Source organism: the organism of the source record quoted next, unplaced genomic scaffold, assembly GCF_019419815.1.
Source record: "Pyrus x bretschneideri cultivar Hongxiangsu unplaced genomic scaffold, Pyrus_bretschneideri_v1 Contig17, whole genome shotgun sequence".
Classification (NCBI taxonomy): Eukaryota; Viridiplantae; Streptophyta; class Magnoliopsida; order Rosales; family Rosaceae; genus Pyrus; species Pyrus x bretschneideri.
In genome coordinates this window covers 5,726,046-5,741,771 of record NW_025999468.1, presented here as the reverse complement: position 1 = coordinate 5,741,771, position 15,726 = coordinate 5,726,046, and the positions used below count along the sequence as shown (strand labels likewise).

General features: G+C 37.4%; 3 protein-coding genes across 3 annotated transcripts; 1 reads left to right on the top strand and 2 right to left on the bottom strand.

Moving 5' to 3' along the window:
• Window positions 1–653: 653 nt before the first annotated feature.
• On the bottom strand, window positions 654–4,025 carry LOC103967953 (protein disulfide-isomerase 5-2). Its single transcript, XM_009381289.3, has 5 exons — window positions 3,795–4,025; window positions 3,516–3,619; window positions 3,050–3,420; window positions 1,987–2,294; window positions 654–1,271 (listed from the first exon to the last, which is right to left on the bottom strand). Exons 1-5 carry the CDS (start codon window positions 4,023–4,025, stop codon window positions 954–956), a joined length of 1,332 nt encoding a protein of 443 aa, XP_009379564.2. The 3' UTR covers window positions 654–953.
• Window positions 4,026–4,909: 884 nt separating this feature from the next.
• Window positions 4,910–8,958, top strand: LOC103967942 (alpha-(1,4)-fucosyltransferase). Its single transcript, XM_009381280.3, has 3 exons — window positions 4,910–5,465; window positions 7,961–8,134; window positions 8,261–8,958. The coding sequence occupies exons 1-3, from the start codon at window positions 4,992–4,994 to the stop codon at window positions 8,828–8,830; spliced, it is 1,218 nt and encodes a 405-aa protein (XP_009379555.2). The 5' UTR covers window positions 4,910–4,991; the 3' UTR covers window positions 8,831–8,958.
• A 4,741-nt stretch (window positions 8,959–13,699) lies between these two features.
• Window positions 13,700–15,511, bottom strand: LOC103967936 (transcription factor MYB8-like). Its single transcript, XM_018652447.2, has 3 exons — window positions 15,229–15,511; window positions 14,608–14,737; window positions 13,700–14,528 (listed from the first exon to the last, which is right to left on the bottom strand). Exons 1-3 carry the CDS (start codon window positions 15,359–15,361, stop codon window positions 14,006–14,008), a joined length of 786 nt encoding a protein of 261 aa, XP_018507963.2. The 5' UTR covers window positions 15,362–15,511; the 3' UTR covers window positions 13,700–14,005.
• Window positions 15,512–15,726: the final 215 nt, after the last annotated feature.

The window sequence follows — 15,726 nt, the reverse complement described above, 5'->3', positions numbered from 1 at the left end:
CCTAGTACTACTCGCTATCATCATACCAATCCCTCTTTTTCAAAATTTTTTTTTTAATTTTTCTTTTACCACAAAGAACTTTTTTTCGTTTTGAAGCAAAATTGATCATTTGGCCTTTTTTCAAGGGTGTTGGTAGAAAATTGATCTTGTGGTTCCTCTGTCGTCCCAAATGCGGATTGATCGGAACAGTGGTGAGGCCATCATTGTTCCACTCAATCAAATACGACGAAAGAATCATAAGATCAAAATCTATTAACACCCTTGCAAAAAGACCAAATGACCGATTAATGATTCCAAATTCCAATGTCAATTTGATTCGCAAACCAACTCCACAAGCAATCTCAAAAACCGACTGATGGAGTTGGCATCCATGATCAGAAAGCAAGACGGTAGCGTCGTGAAAGGGGCTGCTGTTAGCGCCACTTCCACTTACTGTTGTAGTATACATTCCTATTCTCCTAATTTTATTTCAACCTGTTAACTGGTTTGAACAACCTACCCTAGCTGACCCATACCCGTCAACACGACTCCTTCAGTGAGTCCCTGAAGATATGAAGTTGACCGGTGCTTGGTAGTTTCAAGATTGGTGAAGTATGTCGTACAAACAAGATCAATGCAATTTTGCTTGGACAATGACTGGCGGCATCAGCAGATACAGAAGGAAAAAGAGACGCAGTGTTTATCATGGTTCGGCACAAATTTGTGCTCTTCAAAGTAAGACAATACAACGTATAGAATCTAACCAAGATAATGTGAACACAAAAGCTGAATTTCTATAAGGTGTACGCATAACAGTGCGCGGGAATTCATCGCCCTCTAGTCTCTACAAAATCATATATGTTTCATACTCCACACTGTTTCCGGCACACTGCACAGTTGCGTTTAATAAACTCCTTTGTTTTTCTTTGGCAGCTACCCCAATCAGATCTGGTTAGAAGTCCAAAAGGCCAACTCTAATCTTCCTTTTCTCCAGATCTGTGCTCTTTGCTTTCGGCCTCAACGGTTGAGCTTGTAGCGCGATCAACCTGATCTCCAGTACGAGCCACAGGGGATTCGTCGTCTTCTTTATTGATTGATCGAATAAGCATCATTACTATAACCACAAAAACGATTATGTACACAGTTCCAATCCCTATAAATGAAGTCATAAAGCTCGCAAATGATGGACCGCCAATTCTTTCCTTTATTATTCTTCCTTCCTTGTATCCTTGTATAAACTGCGAGACTTGAGATGCCTGATCTTCCTCATCAATGCTTTCTGACCCATTTACCTATTTTACAAAATAACGTTAAGGAACATTACATGTTTTGAATTTATACCATCCAAAGCAGCAAAAGTCTCAAAAATACAAGTGAAATAGCTGAAACAAGGAAATCTTGAAGCGGCAAACCTAACATTAATACACATGAGACGTGCTGAAACAAGAAAAACATCAGAAGAAACCAAAAACCCAAAGAAAAACCAAAGTTAAAATCAGCCCAGAGAGCTACAGAGCACCTGTCCAATCATGAAAATCCAGAGAGAGAGAGAGAGAGAGAGAGAGAGAGAGTTCATACCCATGTTCACCTAAAACGACTTTCTCTTTGCATGTCCATGCCACTAATTTATATTTCCATTTTATATATTTAATCTATGTACTATGGGGGGACATCAGTTGGTGGATTGTAGCATTGTTGTTCTGAGAAATGGAACCCATCAATAAAAAGGAGGCTAAGGTGGGTATGGTGGAATTGTTGTTCAAAGAGGCTCTCTACAAGGAAGGAAATAAAGACGAAAGAGGATTAACCTTTCACAAACATCTTCCCCAAAAGCAAACGCTCTTCCCATTAGCAATCACAATTTTTCATCAAAACTAAATTCAATATATAATGAATATCATACGGCACCAACGATCACAAATTATCTACTCGAAGATATGAAACATAGATTCACCAAAATTTAGCATGGAGATCTAAAGAACATATATGTCTTAACTAATTACTTACTGTAATGTACTCCTCCATTCGATCCCAGACAACCATTTTTGGTAGTTTCGTCTTCTTGTTGGCTCCAAAGGTATCAGCAAAGTCTTCCCACTGTTTGATCCCAACATAACCAAATACAAAGTCCCGATTTGCAGATGCCGCTGATTTTAAAATATTGATAAGTTTCTTAGACTTCTCTTCATCCTCATCTTCCACGATTGTCAAAACAATTTTTCTTTCATCATCACTCAATGACTTTAATGTCTCATAGTTTATGGGCATGGCCAAAGGGAACAAACTTTGTCTTATAAAATCTTCCAAAAACTCCTCTGCATATTCAAAAAATAAAATGTAAGAGACAAAGAAGATGGCTAGAGATAGATGATTCATGTTTGAGCTTTACTAAATGACCGGTGAGCTTTACAAAACATTTAATGAAGGTTTCCTTCAACACCATGGCATAAATGGTATGCTCACATTAGAGAAAGTTTAACTTTGGAATGAAATTTGAGGGCAACTTCTAAACTCACCATGTGTCTAACTCTTAATAAACAGATAGCCATTGTCTCCGCATAATCAAATCTAATAGGTAAATAAACTAAAGTGAGGATACAAAACGCTATTATCTTGTCTGGAACGGTTGTGTTTGTTTTTGTTTTTTTTGGGGAGGGGGGTGTGGGCGGCGGGGGGCTATTACCCTCATCTTACCTCTTTGATTTTTAAAGTAGAAGCTTTCGCTTGAAGAAGGTGCGTCCTTTATTTTTATTTGGAAGGACTTCACAAGCAATGGGTTTTTGTCCACATCTCAAGCATAAAAGTGACTAAGGCAAGAATAGGGTGCTAACAAAATGGCATGAAAAGCACTCTCACAAAGCTTACTCAACCACACCTATGACTTCATGTCTAAATGTATTCTTCCTTACAAAAAGACGGATTCTATAAGCAATGCAAGTTGAAGAAATGCTTGTAAATTTGCAATGTGATGTATCATTATGACTCATAAAAAGGTCACATTGATGTACAAAATACATATTTCAATATACTTAGCTGAGAACAAGGACTGATCAACCACAAAAAAACTAACCTTCAAAGGGGCCATAGAAGATGTTGCGCTCATCATACGTTGGATGAAGGGATGCCAAAGCAGGAACCTTGTCAAATTCATACAACACCATTACATCTTCGGAGAAATCCTTTGCAACCGCAAACCAGGCCTTCTTTTTGTACTTTATGGCTAACTTCGATACCAAAGACTCGTTCAACCCAAAACCAATATATATAGGAAAGTAAGTGCCAGCAGCTTGGACAAATTCACTAATAGCAGAGTCTGATTCAAGTATGGAAACATCAGGAGCTGCAAACTTCTTCAGATAGCGAACGAGCGATTCCGCCTTCCTGGGTCCATTGTATTCCATCGGAACACCGTGCATAAACAGTTTGAGGGTCGGAAATGCACTATACCAATAATCAAAACAAAATTATAAATTAAAATTAAATAAAATTCTGACTGGTAATGGACATAAAAGGGATTTGAAGAAACAGGATCATACTCGATTTCGTATTTTCGAGCTACAGAGGTGAATTTGTCAGCATTGAGTTTTGCAATCGCTACTGGGTGTTTCAACCCAGCAAGCAAGGGGGCAGCTGCATCCAACTACACAAATTCAATTTATTAAAATCTAAATAAATAAATAAATCCTAATTAACATGTGTTAATTAATCATCAAAATTAACATGGATGGATCATGGATGGATGGAGATGGGATCTTAAAGAATTATTGAAAATTATGATTTGAGAGAGAGAGAGAGAGAGAGAGAGAGAGGAAGACCTGAGGAGAGAGACGCTTGCAGTGGCCGCACCAGGGGGCGTAGAAATCAACCAAGACCAGGTCCAAGGCGGAGATGGCGGAATCGAAGTTGGAATCGTCGAGCTCCAACACCGTCCCGTCCACCGCCCACGACGACACCGCTGCTACCGCCGGCGAATCTAGTGCTGCTAATAATATCAGAAGCGCCCAACACCACAACGGCCTTACGCGCATGCCGATCATCCTCCCCATCGTCTTTCTTGTTTATTTGATTTCAGTTTTACAGTCTTTTTTTCCTTTTTGCTTAGGATTTCAGCTTTTCAGTCGGGGACGACGGCGATGCAGTGTTTAAAATATTATGAATCGAAATATCGATATTACAAATTTGTGGAAATATGAATGCTACATTGAAACTTACATCGGTTGTTTTTTAATAAAAATAATAAAAATTTAAAATGATCTAAATTTTAGCTTGGAAAAAATATAAGAGTTTTTTTTTTTATATTTAATTGATGAGAAATATCGACGATATATGTTGATTTTAGTTTAAGAGTTGGTTGATATCACTTGAAGTTACACTTCACCCATTTCCATATCTTTGTCTTATTATTTTTATTTTTTTTATGAAAACATCAATAATATCGAGAGGATTCAATTAGGAATTTGAAAGATTTTAATGGATTTATACATTCATAAATTTTTATAGAATTTAATTGGTTTGTAAACATATTCTATATAAAAATTTGATTCAATTCCCTTAAAATCTCATATAGGAATGTCAAATTTGTAGATGCCTAACATACATTACGAAATCTCTCAAATTCCCTCAAATTTCTCTATAATTAATTTCTAATTGAATACATCTGAAATGTTATAAATTTCTTTAAAATCATAATTAAATACACACGAATTCTTAAGCATTTAATAAATTATCTTAAAATCTTGATTGAATACACTTTAAATTTCATATAGTCACCTACCACTGTTGATTGAATATCATTCATTAAAAAAAATTAAAATCTTTTAAAATTCTAATTAAATACACCGTTAAAGGTGAATGTTATTGAAAAGGAGGTCGAATCTTCTGCAACCAAAGCTTAAGGGCCCTCTCTGTGCTCTGTTTAGTTGAGTGACACACGTGTCCTTTGACTTAAATTGACTCTGGAATCTCTCTTTAGAGGGGAGAGAGGAGCAACTGCCAAAATTGCCGCCGGTAATATGCAGTTAAAGCCCTTCAACTCCTTCACCATCGCCTTCATGATGAGCGGCGCCTTCTTCATCCTCTTCTTCTGCAGCTTCCTCGAATTCCCGCCTATATCGACCTCAGTGCAACCCACCAACGATCCCAGTCCGTCCCTCACCAATTTTGCACCCGACCCGTTTACCCATTTGATCGGCGCGTTCGGGAAGTGGGATGCCCGGGTGGGTTGCCCCCGTTTCAAAGAGAAGCACAAGCAGCAGCTGTTCCCGAAAAACTCTTCTTCTCTGCAGCAAATTCGCGGGGAATCGGAATGTGGGGAGGCGAAACCGGAGCATGTTAGCGTGTTGGTGAAAGGGTGGACTTGGATTCCTGATAATTTGGATAATTTGTATTCGTGCCCGTGTGGGTTGAGCTGTTTGTGGACTAAATCTTCTGTTCTTGCTGACAAGCCTGATGCTTTGTTGTTTGAGACCACTACACCTCCCCTTCAGGTACTCCATTTTGTTTTCTTAATGTTGGGCAGTAATTGGTTTCGATTTCTTCGTGTTATATATGTGTGTGTGTTTCTACATGTTCATGGTTAGCTAGTTATTGTTCAGATCATGATTATTGATATAATGTGGTTAAATCTTGAAGGAATTTCTTCCTAAGTACTAATTTATAGAGTGAGCATATGGAAATGGAATGTTAAAAACAGAAGTATTGTATACAGTGGCTGATCTAGGAAATTTTCCGTGAGGTCGAAATGATGCCCCAATTTTTCGCCTTTGGAATGTTGCTTCTTTGAGCTTTTTTTTTCCCAAACATTTTGGGGGGAATTGTTGAGAAACACACCAGCAATGAAAAGGAAAATACCTAAATTGTCTAATGGGTAGAGATTGAACTGGTGTGGTAGCTTGACTGCACGCTGTTCCTCTTTTTATCTGCCACAGATAGTAGGAAGAAGACTCGGCCTTTCCATTTTTTCTGTGTTGGGGTTATGGGAGGGAGGAGCAAAGGACTATAATCGATGCAGGTCAAGAGCTATATATGTATTCAGTTTCTTGTGGTTCATGCTTTTACATGATTAGCTCCTATATGGAAATTTTCCAGGGTGAATAAACAACTTGTATTTAAGAGTTACTTGCTTCTTTTACTTGGAAAGAAGAAATATAATTACTACTACAAGATAGGGAAAGGAGCTAGACCACTATGGTTACTGCCTTGCGTTAGCACTTTGCACTTCCATTATATACTTGCAGTAGCGCTATGTAAATTCCCTTGAGTGCTTGTAGGCAACAGTTTATAATGACACTCTCCATTGGCTTGCGATTATGCTATAGGATTCTTTTGATTGTTGGTAAACGCAATAGGAGTTTGAGTTCTGCAAACGCTTTACTAATGTTTTCCTTGTTTAATACACTAGGATAACTAGGCTTCTCCTCTTACTTTGTCCCAGAAGACGAGGGATTCATCATACAATAGAACGTTAATGATAGATTGAAGAGTGCGCTTGTGAATCTATAGTGGAACTAGATAATTTATCCTGTTTTCTGTGTTTATACCGCATTTTGTAACTCGTATAGGAAATTACAGGCCCAACCCTTTTCACATGAAAAAAGGATTACAGCACTAGATGGGGCGTTCTTAGTGTATCATGCTTTGATCAGACTAGATGAGTGGTGTTCTAGGAAGTCTTTTTGTTCAAGTGCCCTTCTTTGTAACTTCACTGTGGGAAACTACTGATTTACCATAAGATGTTCATACTCTAGGAAAATTAATGTCTCAATCATAAAATTATATAAATGATAAATACGTTCTCTAAAATTTGAAGAATGAAATACATTCTTCAAAACTGGAAGTGTATACTTTGTTTTTTCTTTTCTCATGGGAAATACAAGTCGTATTCGTAAAATTGGAAGGAGAAAAAATTGCCCAGTAGGTTGGAAACTTTTGTAAATTCTGTATTGTATAAGCTGAAGGGTTGCCTTACTGATCTTTCTTTTACTTGGGAGCAAGTGCTTGCTATCTAAGAATTTTTTTATCATCAATTTGATGTTTTCATCCCACTATACTCCTGCTAAGGACATATGCGCAAATATCAATTTCGATTACCTATTAATGGGGGACTTGCACGCGGATACCCATACATGTAGCTTGCACGATTGAGATATGACTATGCTCAGCATTTCTCTGAATGTATGTAATGAGGTTGAAAGATATCTGGACCTTTAGTAGTTACTGTGCTTTGATCTTATGAAGCAAACTGTTGAGGAAAGCAAAGTTAATTTGGGATCAACATTTGATGTGTGTCATTGTTGGCTGAGATGTGATGTAATCTTGTGGGTTATTTGGTAGAGCCGAATAAGAGGATCTTCGAAACTTACGTGATCGGTGGGGTTTGATCACTTGAGCGGTAGAAGTAACATGTGGGGACATAAAGCAGTGAAGTGATTTAGCTGTAAGTGGCAGTCTCATGCTATGAAGTTAAAAGTGTCACGTGGGGTCGACATAACCCAGTGAGGCGAATTAGGTGCACATGGCGATCACTTTAGCCCTTGCTTTTGCAACCATGGCACTTTTCATCTGGATTTCATTCCCTATTCCATCATACCCAGAGTAATGTGAGACACAATGTGAAAGTCCAGGGAGGGAAAGTGATTAAATTTCAAAAGCAGGGGGTAAAGTGATGCTTTGGATATGTGCAAGGGGAATTTTGATAAGGGTGTACGCCTTTAATAGAAATAACCTTCTTATTTATTTCATATTTCATTTCTTACTTTGGTTTTGGACTTCTTTTTCTTCCTTTTCTGGCATTATATTTTTGTTCATCTTCATTTAATTCAATAGCATTCCTTCTTCTGTAAATGATTGTACCAGGTTAGAAAGCTAACCTGGGTAGTAATCTTGCTACAGCCTTATCTTGCGCATTATCTATGTACATTGTTTTGGTATGTTGTTGTCGAGGTCTACTCCATTCTCCTTAAAAAAAATTTGGTTCTGTCAGAGACGCACTGGAGATCCACTTCGTGTGTACATGGATCTTGAGGCTGGCAGGAAGCGATCTGGTGTTGAGGATATATTTATAAGTTATCACGCCGAAGATGATGTGCAGTCCACCTATGCTGGTGCACTCTTTCACAATGGTCGAAATTATCACATGTCTCCTTATAAAGAAAAAGTAAGGACTTGACTCTGTTCTTTCTGTGTTCTTTTCATACTGTTATACTTATTTCTGTTCATCTCTCTGTCGCATGATGTACATTTTCAAATATATACATGACTTCATCTGGAATTCTATTTGAAGGACACACTTGTTTATTGGTCATCATCGCGCTGTCTACCTCGAAGAAATAAGCTTGCCCACAAGCTTCTCAGCTTACTACCCCACCATTCATTTGGCAAGTGCTTGAACAACGTCGGCGGCTTGGACATGGCCCTTTCTTTCTACCCCGAGTGTGCAAGTGATAGTAGTGTCACCCAAAAATGGTGGGATCATTTACATTGTGCCATGTCTCACTATAAGTTTGTTCTTGCCATCGAAAACACAATGACAGAGAGTTATGTGACGGAGAAGCTATTTTATGCACTAGACTCTGGGTCAGTTCCAATCTATTTTGGTGCCCCTAATGTCTGGGACTTTGTTCCTCCCCATTCGATAATCGATGGCACTAAATTTAGCAGCTTGGAGGAATTGGCGTCTTACGTGAAGTCCCTCGCCAGTGACCCAGTTGCGTATGCCGAGTACCATGCCTGGCGAAGATGCGGGGTGATGGCGAATTACGTTAAAACGCGAGCATTGAGCCTTGACACATTACCATGCAGGCTCTGCGAAGCTGTTAGCAGAAAAGGTGGGAGAAATGGAAGAACCAAGTGAATTTGTTATGGTTTATGTATAAATTGTATACAAGCGCTGCTGATAGATGTATTAGTGAAAAGAAAAGAAAAGGAAACTGGGATTTATTATAAAAGAAATTAACACGTACTCATTTTTCATTTGCTTTATTTTATGGTCAAAACCAGTTTTGGCACACTATTTTTTTGCCTCAATTTCAAATTTAGTTACTGTTTAGGGCAATTTTCCCTCGACCGCGGACGAAAACAGATGACTCTCCTCACTATAAAGAGAGATCATTCTCTCGCGATTAGAGCTGAATCACGATTATGCGTAAACCTTTGTATCATGAAAACTTAGCACTATTAATGAAAACTCCTTTATTCTTGTAGACGTAACGCAAAATATGATGAACCACGTACATTATGTGTTTCCTCTCCTATCTCTATCTCTTTATACATTATCTTACTTAATAGTCGCTATGTTGGACTCAAACTCTGTTGAGAGTTTGATTATTTCTATTCACATTCAGCGGAAAAAGAAGTAGGCTAATTTATAGTTTGACAACCTTACTTTGAAATTTTGGTTCTTTCCACCCGTGTCATACGAAAGGTGAGCAAGGCTACGAGTGTAGTCCAATAACTAAATCTTTATGTGTAGTTATCTCGCCTAATCATTCATTTTTCTCCTAGAAATGTTAGGTTTCAACATCCTCTATATATATTGAAACCTTTTAATTTATCAAATTATCGTCAATCCTAACGTATGGTTAGATGATTAAATGATTAAGTGTCCATTCAGAGTGGGCACCAAATGCCCGTTAATTTTGTCGAGAGTTGGCATATATTAGACAGTGTCGTATGTATCGAAGCCAAATGCCAAAAGATTTAGGTGCACATAACGTGGCTTTTCCCCGACTTTCTACAACACAGACACGTACTTACCAAATAAAATGTTCAAATAAAATAGAATAAAACTTGACGTGCATGTCTCAAAAGTACCAAGTGGCCTCAAAAGTGTCCAACGATTTGATGAATTCGAAGGGGAACAAAGGTGGTTGGCCTTTCTAACATCACCTCTCGTACCAACCTCTACCAACCATGCAATTGCACTCTCTCCCTCTCTCCCTCTCTCTCATAGTCATTGATGTGCATGTCTCAAAGGCTCAAAGACCACTTGGAAATGAGTAAGTTGCGGCTCTTTCTTTGATATATTACTTATAAATAGGAATGATCGCGTTCTCCCCATTTTTAACTTTTTTATTTTCATTTTCATTCTACGTATTTAATAATTAGAATCATTTACATTTTAAATACCCTCTAAAGATCAGCTCTAGAAAAATTCTCTACTAACATTGTCAAACTTTTGGTGTTTAAAAGAAAACATGGTTCTATCTATTTATTAAATAGTTATTAGATGACTAAACAACGGTGAAGTTAGGATTTCACGTATGGGGGACTTTTCACATACATAGGTAATTTGAAATTAAACCATGAGAGATTGGAGTAATTTGCATAGAAATTGAAAGACCCTAAATTCAATAGAGAGAACTAAAAATATTGTACAAACCTAGAAACTCAAATATGAGTTAAAGTGTAAGCATTTAAAATATAAGTTAAAGCTAAAAAAAAGTTGGTATAATAAGAAGGGGAAGTGAAGAATGCGCCACCATAAGAGAGATGGAGAGAAAAATGAAGCCTAGCCTGTAACGAAAAAAGTTTGTATTAAGAACACACTTGAATTTTAAAAGTATTTGATTGATATGCAGCAACAACATCTGTTAGTACTGCAAGAAAAAAAAGGTACATGGACCAAAGACTATTCTAGTCCCTTAGTGGCTTTGCCCATGTGACTAAACAACTTTAAACGAAATTTGTCATTTCCATATGGATGATCTTTAAAGGTAATTTAAAAGTAAACGGTTTTTTTTTCCTGAACAGACGATAGTATTTGGGATGGGATGGGGGATAGGCTAGTCCATTGTGGGACGGGGAATAGGCTAAGTCTCACAATGAACTAGCCATAATATTATAATAATATGGTTCAAATTTGGCTTTGACGAGAATCGAACTTAAAAACCTTTCACTTACAAATGAAGATGAATATCACTAAACCGTAATACTAAGTGGTAGAAAATAAACAATTTTATCGTCAAAGAATATTACTGGATGAGAAAGTAAAACAAAAAAGTCTAAATGAAAAAATTGCTTGTATTCTCTTATAAATTTTATATAATATTGGATAAATAAAAGAAAATTTGAGAGCACTGAATCAAAGCAGGCTGATGTTGGCCGCGTAGAGGAAAGTTTGATGGACGAGGTTAAGTACGAACCTATAAGAAATAGAAAATTAGGGTTTGAGCGGTTGCATGGTTTCGTATACTACTCTCTCTCTCTCTCTCTCTCTCTCTCTAGGTTGTAAAGTCAATCGGGGCACGAGGAATGAACGGCTGAATTTCACTGCAATTTGAGCGGTTGCATTGTTTCTTTTTGTGTTGAGAAATCATTTCTCAGTTATTGAGCGTCACCTACCAAACTCATTATCAAATTAAATTTTTTATTTAATTTTACAATAATGATAATTATATTATGTACAACACATTTTAATATATCACCCAATTTGACAATTAATTGAGGGTAATGCTATTCATACGCTTATTTTTACTTCTCACACACACCTTTTAAATTTCAATTATCGGATTGAATAAATTGAAAAAAAATCAATAACAAAAAAATTAACAAGGTGTGTATGAATAATAATTTCATCTCAATAGATGATGATTAAATATACTATTTTATGTATCACAATGGGTGGCATTAAAATGTAGTTGAGACACTTAACTGATCATTTTGATTTGGCCTGAAATGATTCAGTAACTGTGAGCGAATTCTAAATCCATATTTCACACCACACGTCTTGCTTTCGATTTCTATCGCTGATGTAAACCTCTGTTAATTTTTTTAGCGCCCAAAACCATGACCAAGCCACCAACTTTATCTCTTTTTTTTTAAAGAAATCATTTTGATTGTGGACTGAGTCTTTGTTTTCTCAGTTTGATCATTATTAAAACTTAGTGCACATGCAAATTTGCAACAACATCTTCTCTCTTCAGTGATCTGACTCACCCCACCACTACCAACCCTTAACTAACCAACTGTTTAGTTTATTTTGTTTCTTTCCCGCAGAGTTCCTATTATTTAATAGGAGATCGGTTACCTACCTTCCAAACATATCACATGTACAACATCTTCCTTTTTCCTTCCTCTTCCCACGAAATCCTAACGACTGGGACCCAATTTCTTAACGGATAGACGTTATGTAACGTCGAATAATCCTTTTGAGTTTGGATTATTTGATGTTTCATAACACTCATCTGTTTTCTCGTCCCAAGTGTTCATTTGAATTATTATTATTATTTACTTTTTTTCTTAACATTTTGATGAACAAAAAGCTTATTAAATCTTTGTGTCTTATGAATAACACTTTGGATCCTTTTGTATATATATAATTATAAACGTAGTATAACTAACTTTACGTTCCATGAAATGGTATGCATTGATATGCCTGGATTGTCACCAGATCGAGACATTGAGTTCACTATTGATCTCTTGCCTGGAAGTTTGGAATTGATCGATATCTCTCACAACTTATCAAATGGCACTATCTAAATTGATTGAATAGAAGGTTCAATTGCAAGAGTTAGTTGACAAGAGTTTTGTGCGGCCAAATACTTCTCAATGTGGTGCTCTTGTGTTGTTTGTGGAGAAAAAGGATGAGAGCATGCGGTTGTGCATTGGTTAACGACAGTTGAACCAAGTGACAATCAAGAATCAATACCCTCTTTCTAGGATTGATGATTTGTGTGATCAGTTGAGAAAAGCTCAAATTTTCTCTAAAATTGACTTGAGATTGGGATGTCATCAATTCAAGATTCGTGTTGGGGATATTCAAAAGATTATTTTCTGAACACGGTATGGTCATTATGAATTTCTTGTTATGCCTTTTGGTTCTGCAACACTTATGGATTTGATGAATAGGGTTTCCAACCTTATTTGGACAAATTCGTGATAATCTTTATCGATGATATACTTAATTATGTATTCTAAGAGTGAACAAGATCATGCTAGGCACCTTAGGCTCGCGTTGGAAAGACTATAAAGGAGAAGGTTGTATGCTAAGTTTAGCAAGTATCAGTTTTGACCTGATCTAACATTAATTCTTTAAGCCATGTTATTTCCGTCGAAATAATCTTTGTTAATTGTTACTTAGCCCCTATATATGATTTGATGTTATGAAAGTCTAACCGAAAATTACAGCTCACTAGAGAGACATTAGTACTACCTGAACCGAAATTATTGCGCACTACGTGGTGTGTGAGTCAAATGCACATGTAGATGTAGTAGGACAATCTTGCATATACAAATAACAATATTGAATGACCAAACTTGAGTCATTCTTGGCATTATCATCTCTCAACAACTTTTATAATTAATTTTTTAAGAAGAAGTATAGCGTTTTGTGGATTACATGGATAGTTATTAGGGGTAAGAATAATCGGTGGAGATCGAACAAATACCAGGATGCAACGGCCATCTGCTCAAGGAACACATTTAAAGGCATGTAAAAAACATGTTTTGGTGTTACAATAAAAATAAAAAATTACCTCTTTTTTTTTACATATTTTCAGAAGTGGGGTTCGCTAGTTAAAAGAGATAACTAAATGAAATTTCAAACATAATATAGCTTCATGTAATAAGAGCAACTTGCATAAAACGAGTACACCGTTAAGTGACGTCTCAAAACAATAATATTATGTCATATAAAGAAAAATTTACACATAAGAGAACACGATACGTATTCCATATAAGACATTCTTTCCCGCTAGAGGAGTAGATAAATCTCCAAAAAAAGGAAGATGTAAATGTTAAATTTGCATCTGTTGCTCTTAAAGAGCCAAACATGAGAAATCTAATTCAAACATATGTAAATCTGGATTTTCAAATGATAATTGTTCTTCCAAATGTGTGTCTAAGATGAAGAGAAAAAAGAAAAAGAAAATATATAATAAAATGGCGCTATGAATTCAAAGCAGGTCAGTGAAATCTGTAGAAGCCATTGTTACTACTACACTGACAATTTCTGCATGCTTCGCTGCTCTGAAATTCAACCTGGCAGCACAAACACACCGCCTGAGCCACCACCGACGACTGCACCTTTTTAAAAAAACTGATGATTATTATTACTATTGGGAGGAACTATGATCTGATGTAGTCTTGACTCGGCCGAGTTCCCAGACGACGCCCGAGTTGGTTTGGACTGAAACGGCTCTAACCCAATTGAAAGATCCAAGTTGAGATCACCACACTTGTATTTCTGCTGCTGTTGTTGTTGGTCTTCTTCGGTTGTGGTGCCGCTGCCGGTAGCGGTGGAGCAATTGGCCTCCGATTCTATATTGTAATTGTAGCACTCCTGCTCCATCTTGGGGTGCTTCAACAATTCAATTTTGCTGTGGTTGTTGATGGGTTTATGACCAAACACCACGGACAACGGCGGAGGACGGTTTCTCAAGTCCAAGCGAGAGGCGGGAGCAGTGGAAGTGGCGGTTGTTGCTTGGTTAAGCGGGCGGTGGGTCTGAGGGTCGAGGCCGCGACTGATGAGATTTCGCTTGACGTAAGTGTTCCAGTAGTTTTTGATCTCGTTATCGGTTCTTCCCGGCAATTGCGCCGCAATCAACGACCATCTACAGAAACACAGTCCAATTACAAATCAATATGATTTATTCTGTTAGAAAAAAAAAACTGGGTGATCTGGTTGCTTACTTGTTTCCCAGCAAGCTATGAAGCTTGATGATGAGTTCATCTTCTTCCTTCGTGAAATTCCCACGCTTGAGGTCGGGGCGGAGGTAGTTTATCCATCTCAATCTGCAACTCTTGCCGCACCTAAGCAACCCTACAAAATCATACATGAAGAAAAACTGAATTAATTATATGATATAGATAGAGGAATATCAAGGACAAATGTAATAGGAGCATCCGTCGACAAAAGTATCACCCTAAGATGATCATCTCATGGCTATTGAGAATGATGGTTCTATTTCTCAATCTTTCTGACTTGTTCATACGGAACCAAGGTCGAAACGATTGGGAGTCATTCACAACCACTGATGAAGGATTTCTCGAAAAATTAAAGATTAGTAATCCTTTTTAGAAAGTCCTGACACAATTGAAAGGTTGCCTCTTTATGATCGAATAGTTCCGAATTCAGAGTCATAAATATGGCCTATTTGCAAAATAAAAACAAGACTATATCCGATAGACATTCCTCACCCGACCCTCGACCCTCGCAAAGCGGAAAGCTTGCTGGCTTGAGTCACACCTTTTTTAGATAGAGGAATATTGAATTGAAAATGAATAGTTGGATAGATGGATGAGTTTACGTACCGGCGGCTTTAGGGAGGGAGCGCCAGCAGCCCTCGCCGTGTTGGCGGATGTAGTCGATGAGGCGCTGGTCCTCCTCTTTCGACCATGCCCCTTTGTTGGTGTGAGCTTTCTCACAACAAGGTGCTCTCCCCATCTATTTCTTCTTGTGAATCAGATACAATATAACAGCAGCTACAACAGTGACTCTGTATGTATGTGTATATAAATATATATATATATATATATATATATATAGAGAGAGAGAGAGAGAGAGAGAGAGAGAGAGAGAGAGGAAAGGAGAGAGATTTTGTGGTGTTTTGTTTGAAAGAGGTGAAAGGGAGAAGAAGCAACAGAGACAGAGAGAGTTTTGGTTTGGTGGATATTGAGAAAGAAAGAGATATATGTAAGAAGACAGAAAGATTACTGATATGAGAGGAGAGAGAGAGTCAGAGGGTTTGATTTATGAGGTGGGGAGGAAGGATTTGACCGAGTTGGTGAAAGAGACGAGTGGTGAGTGGT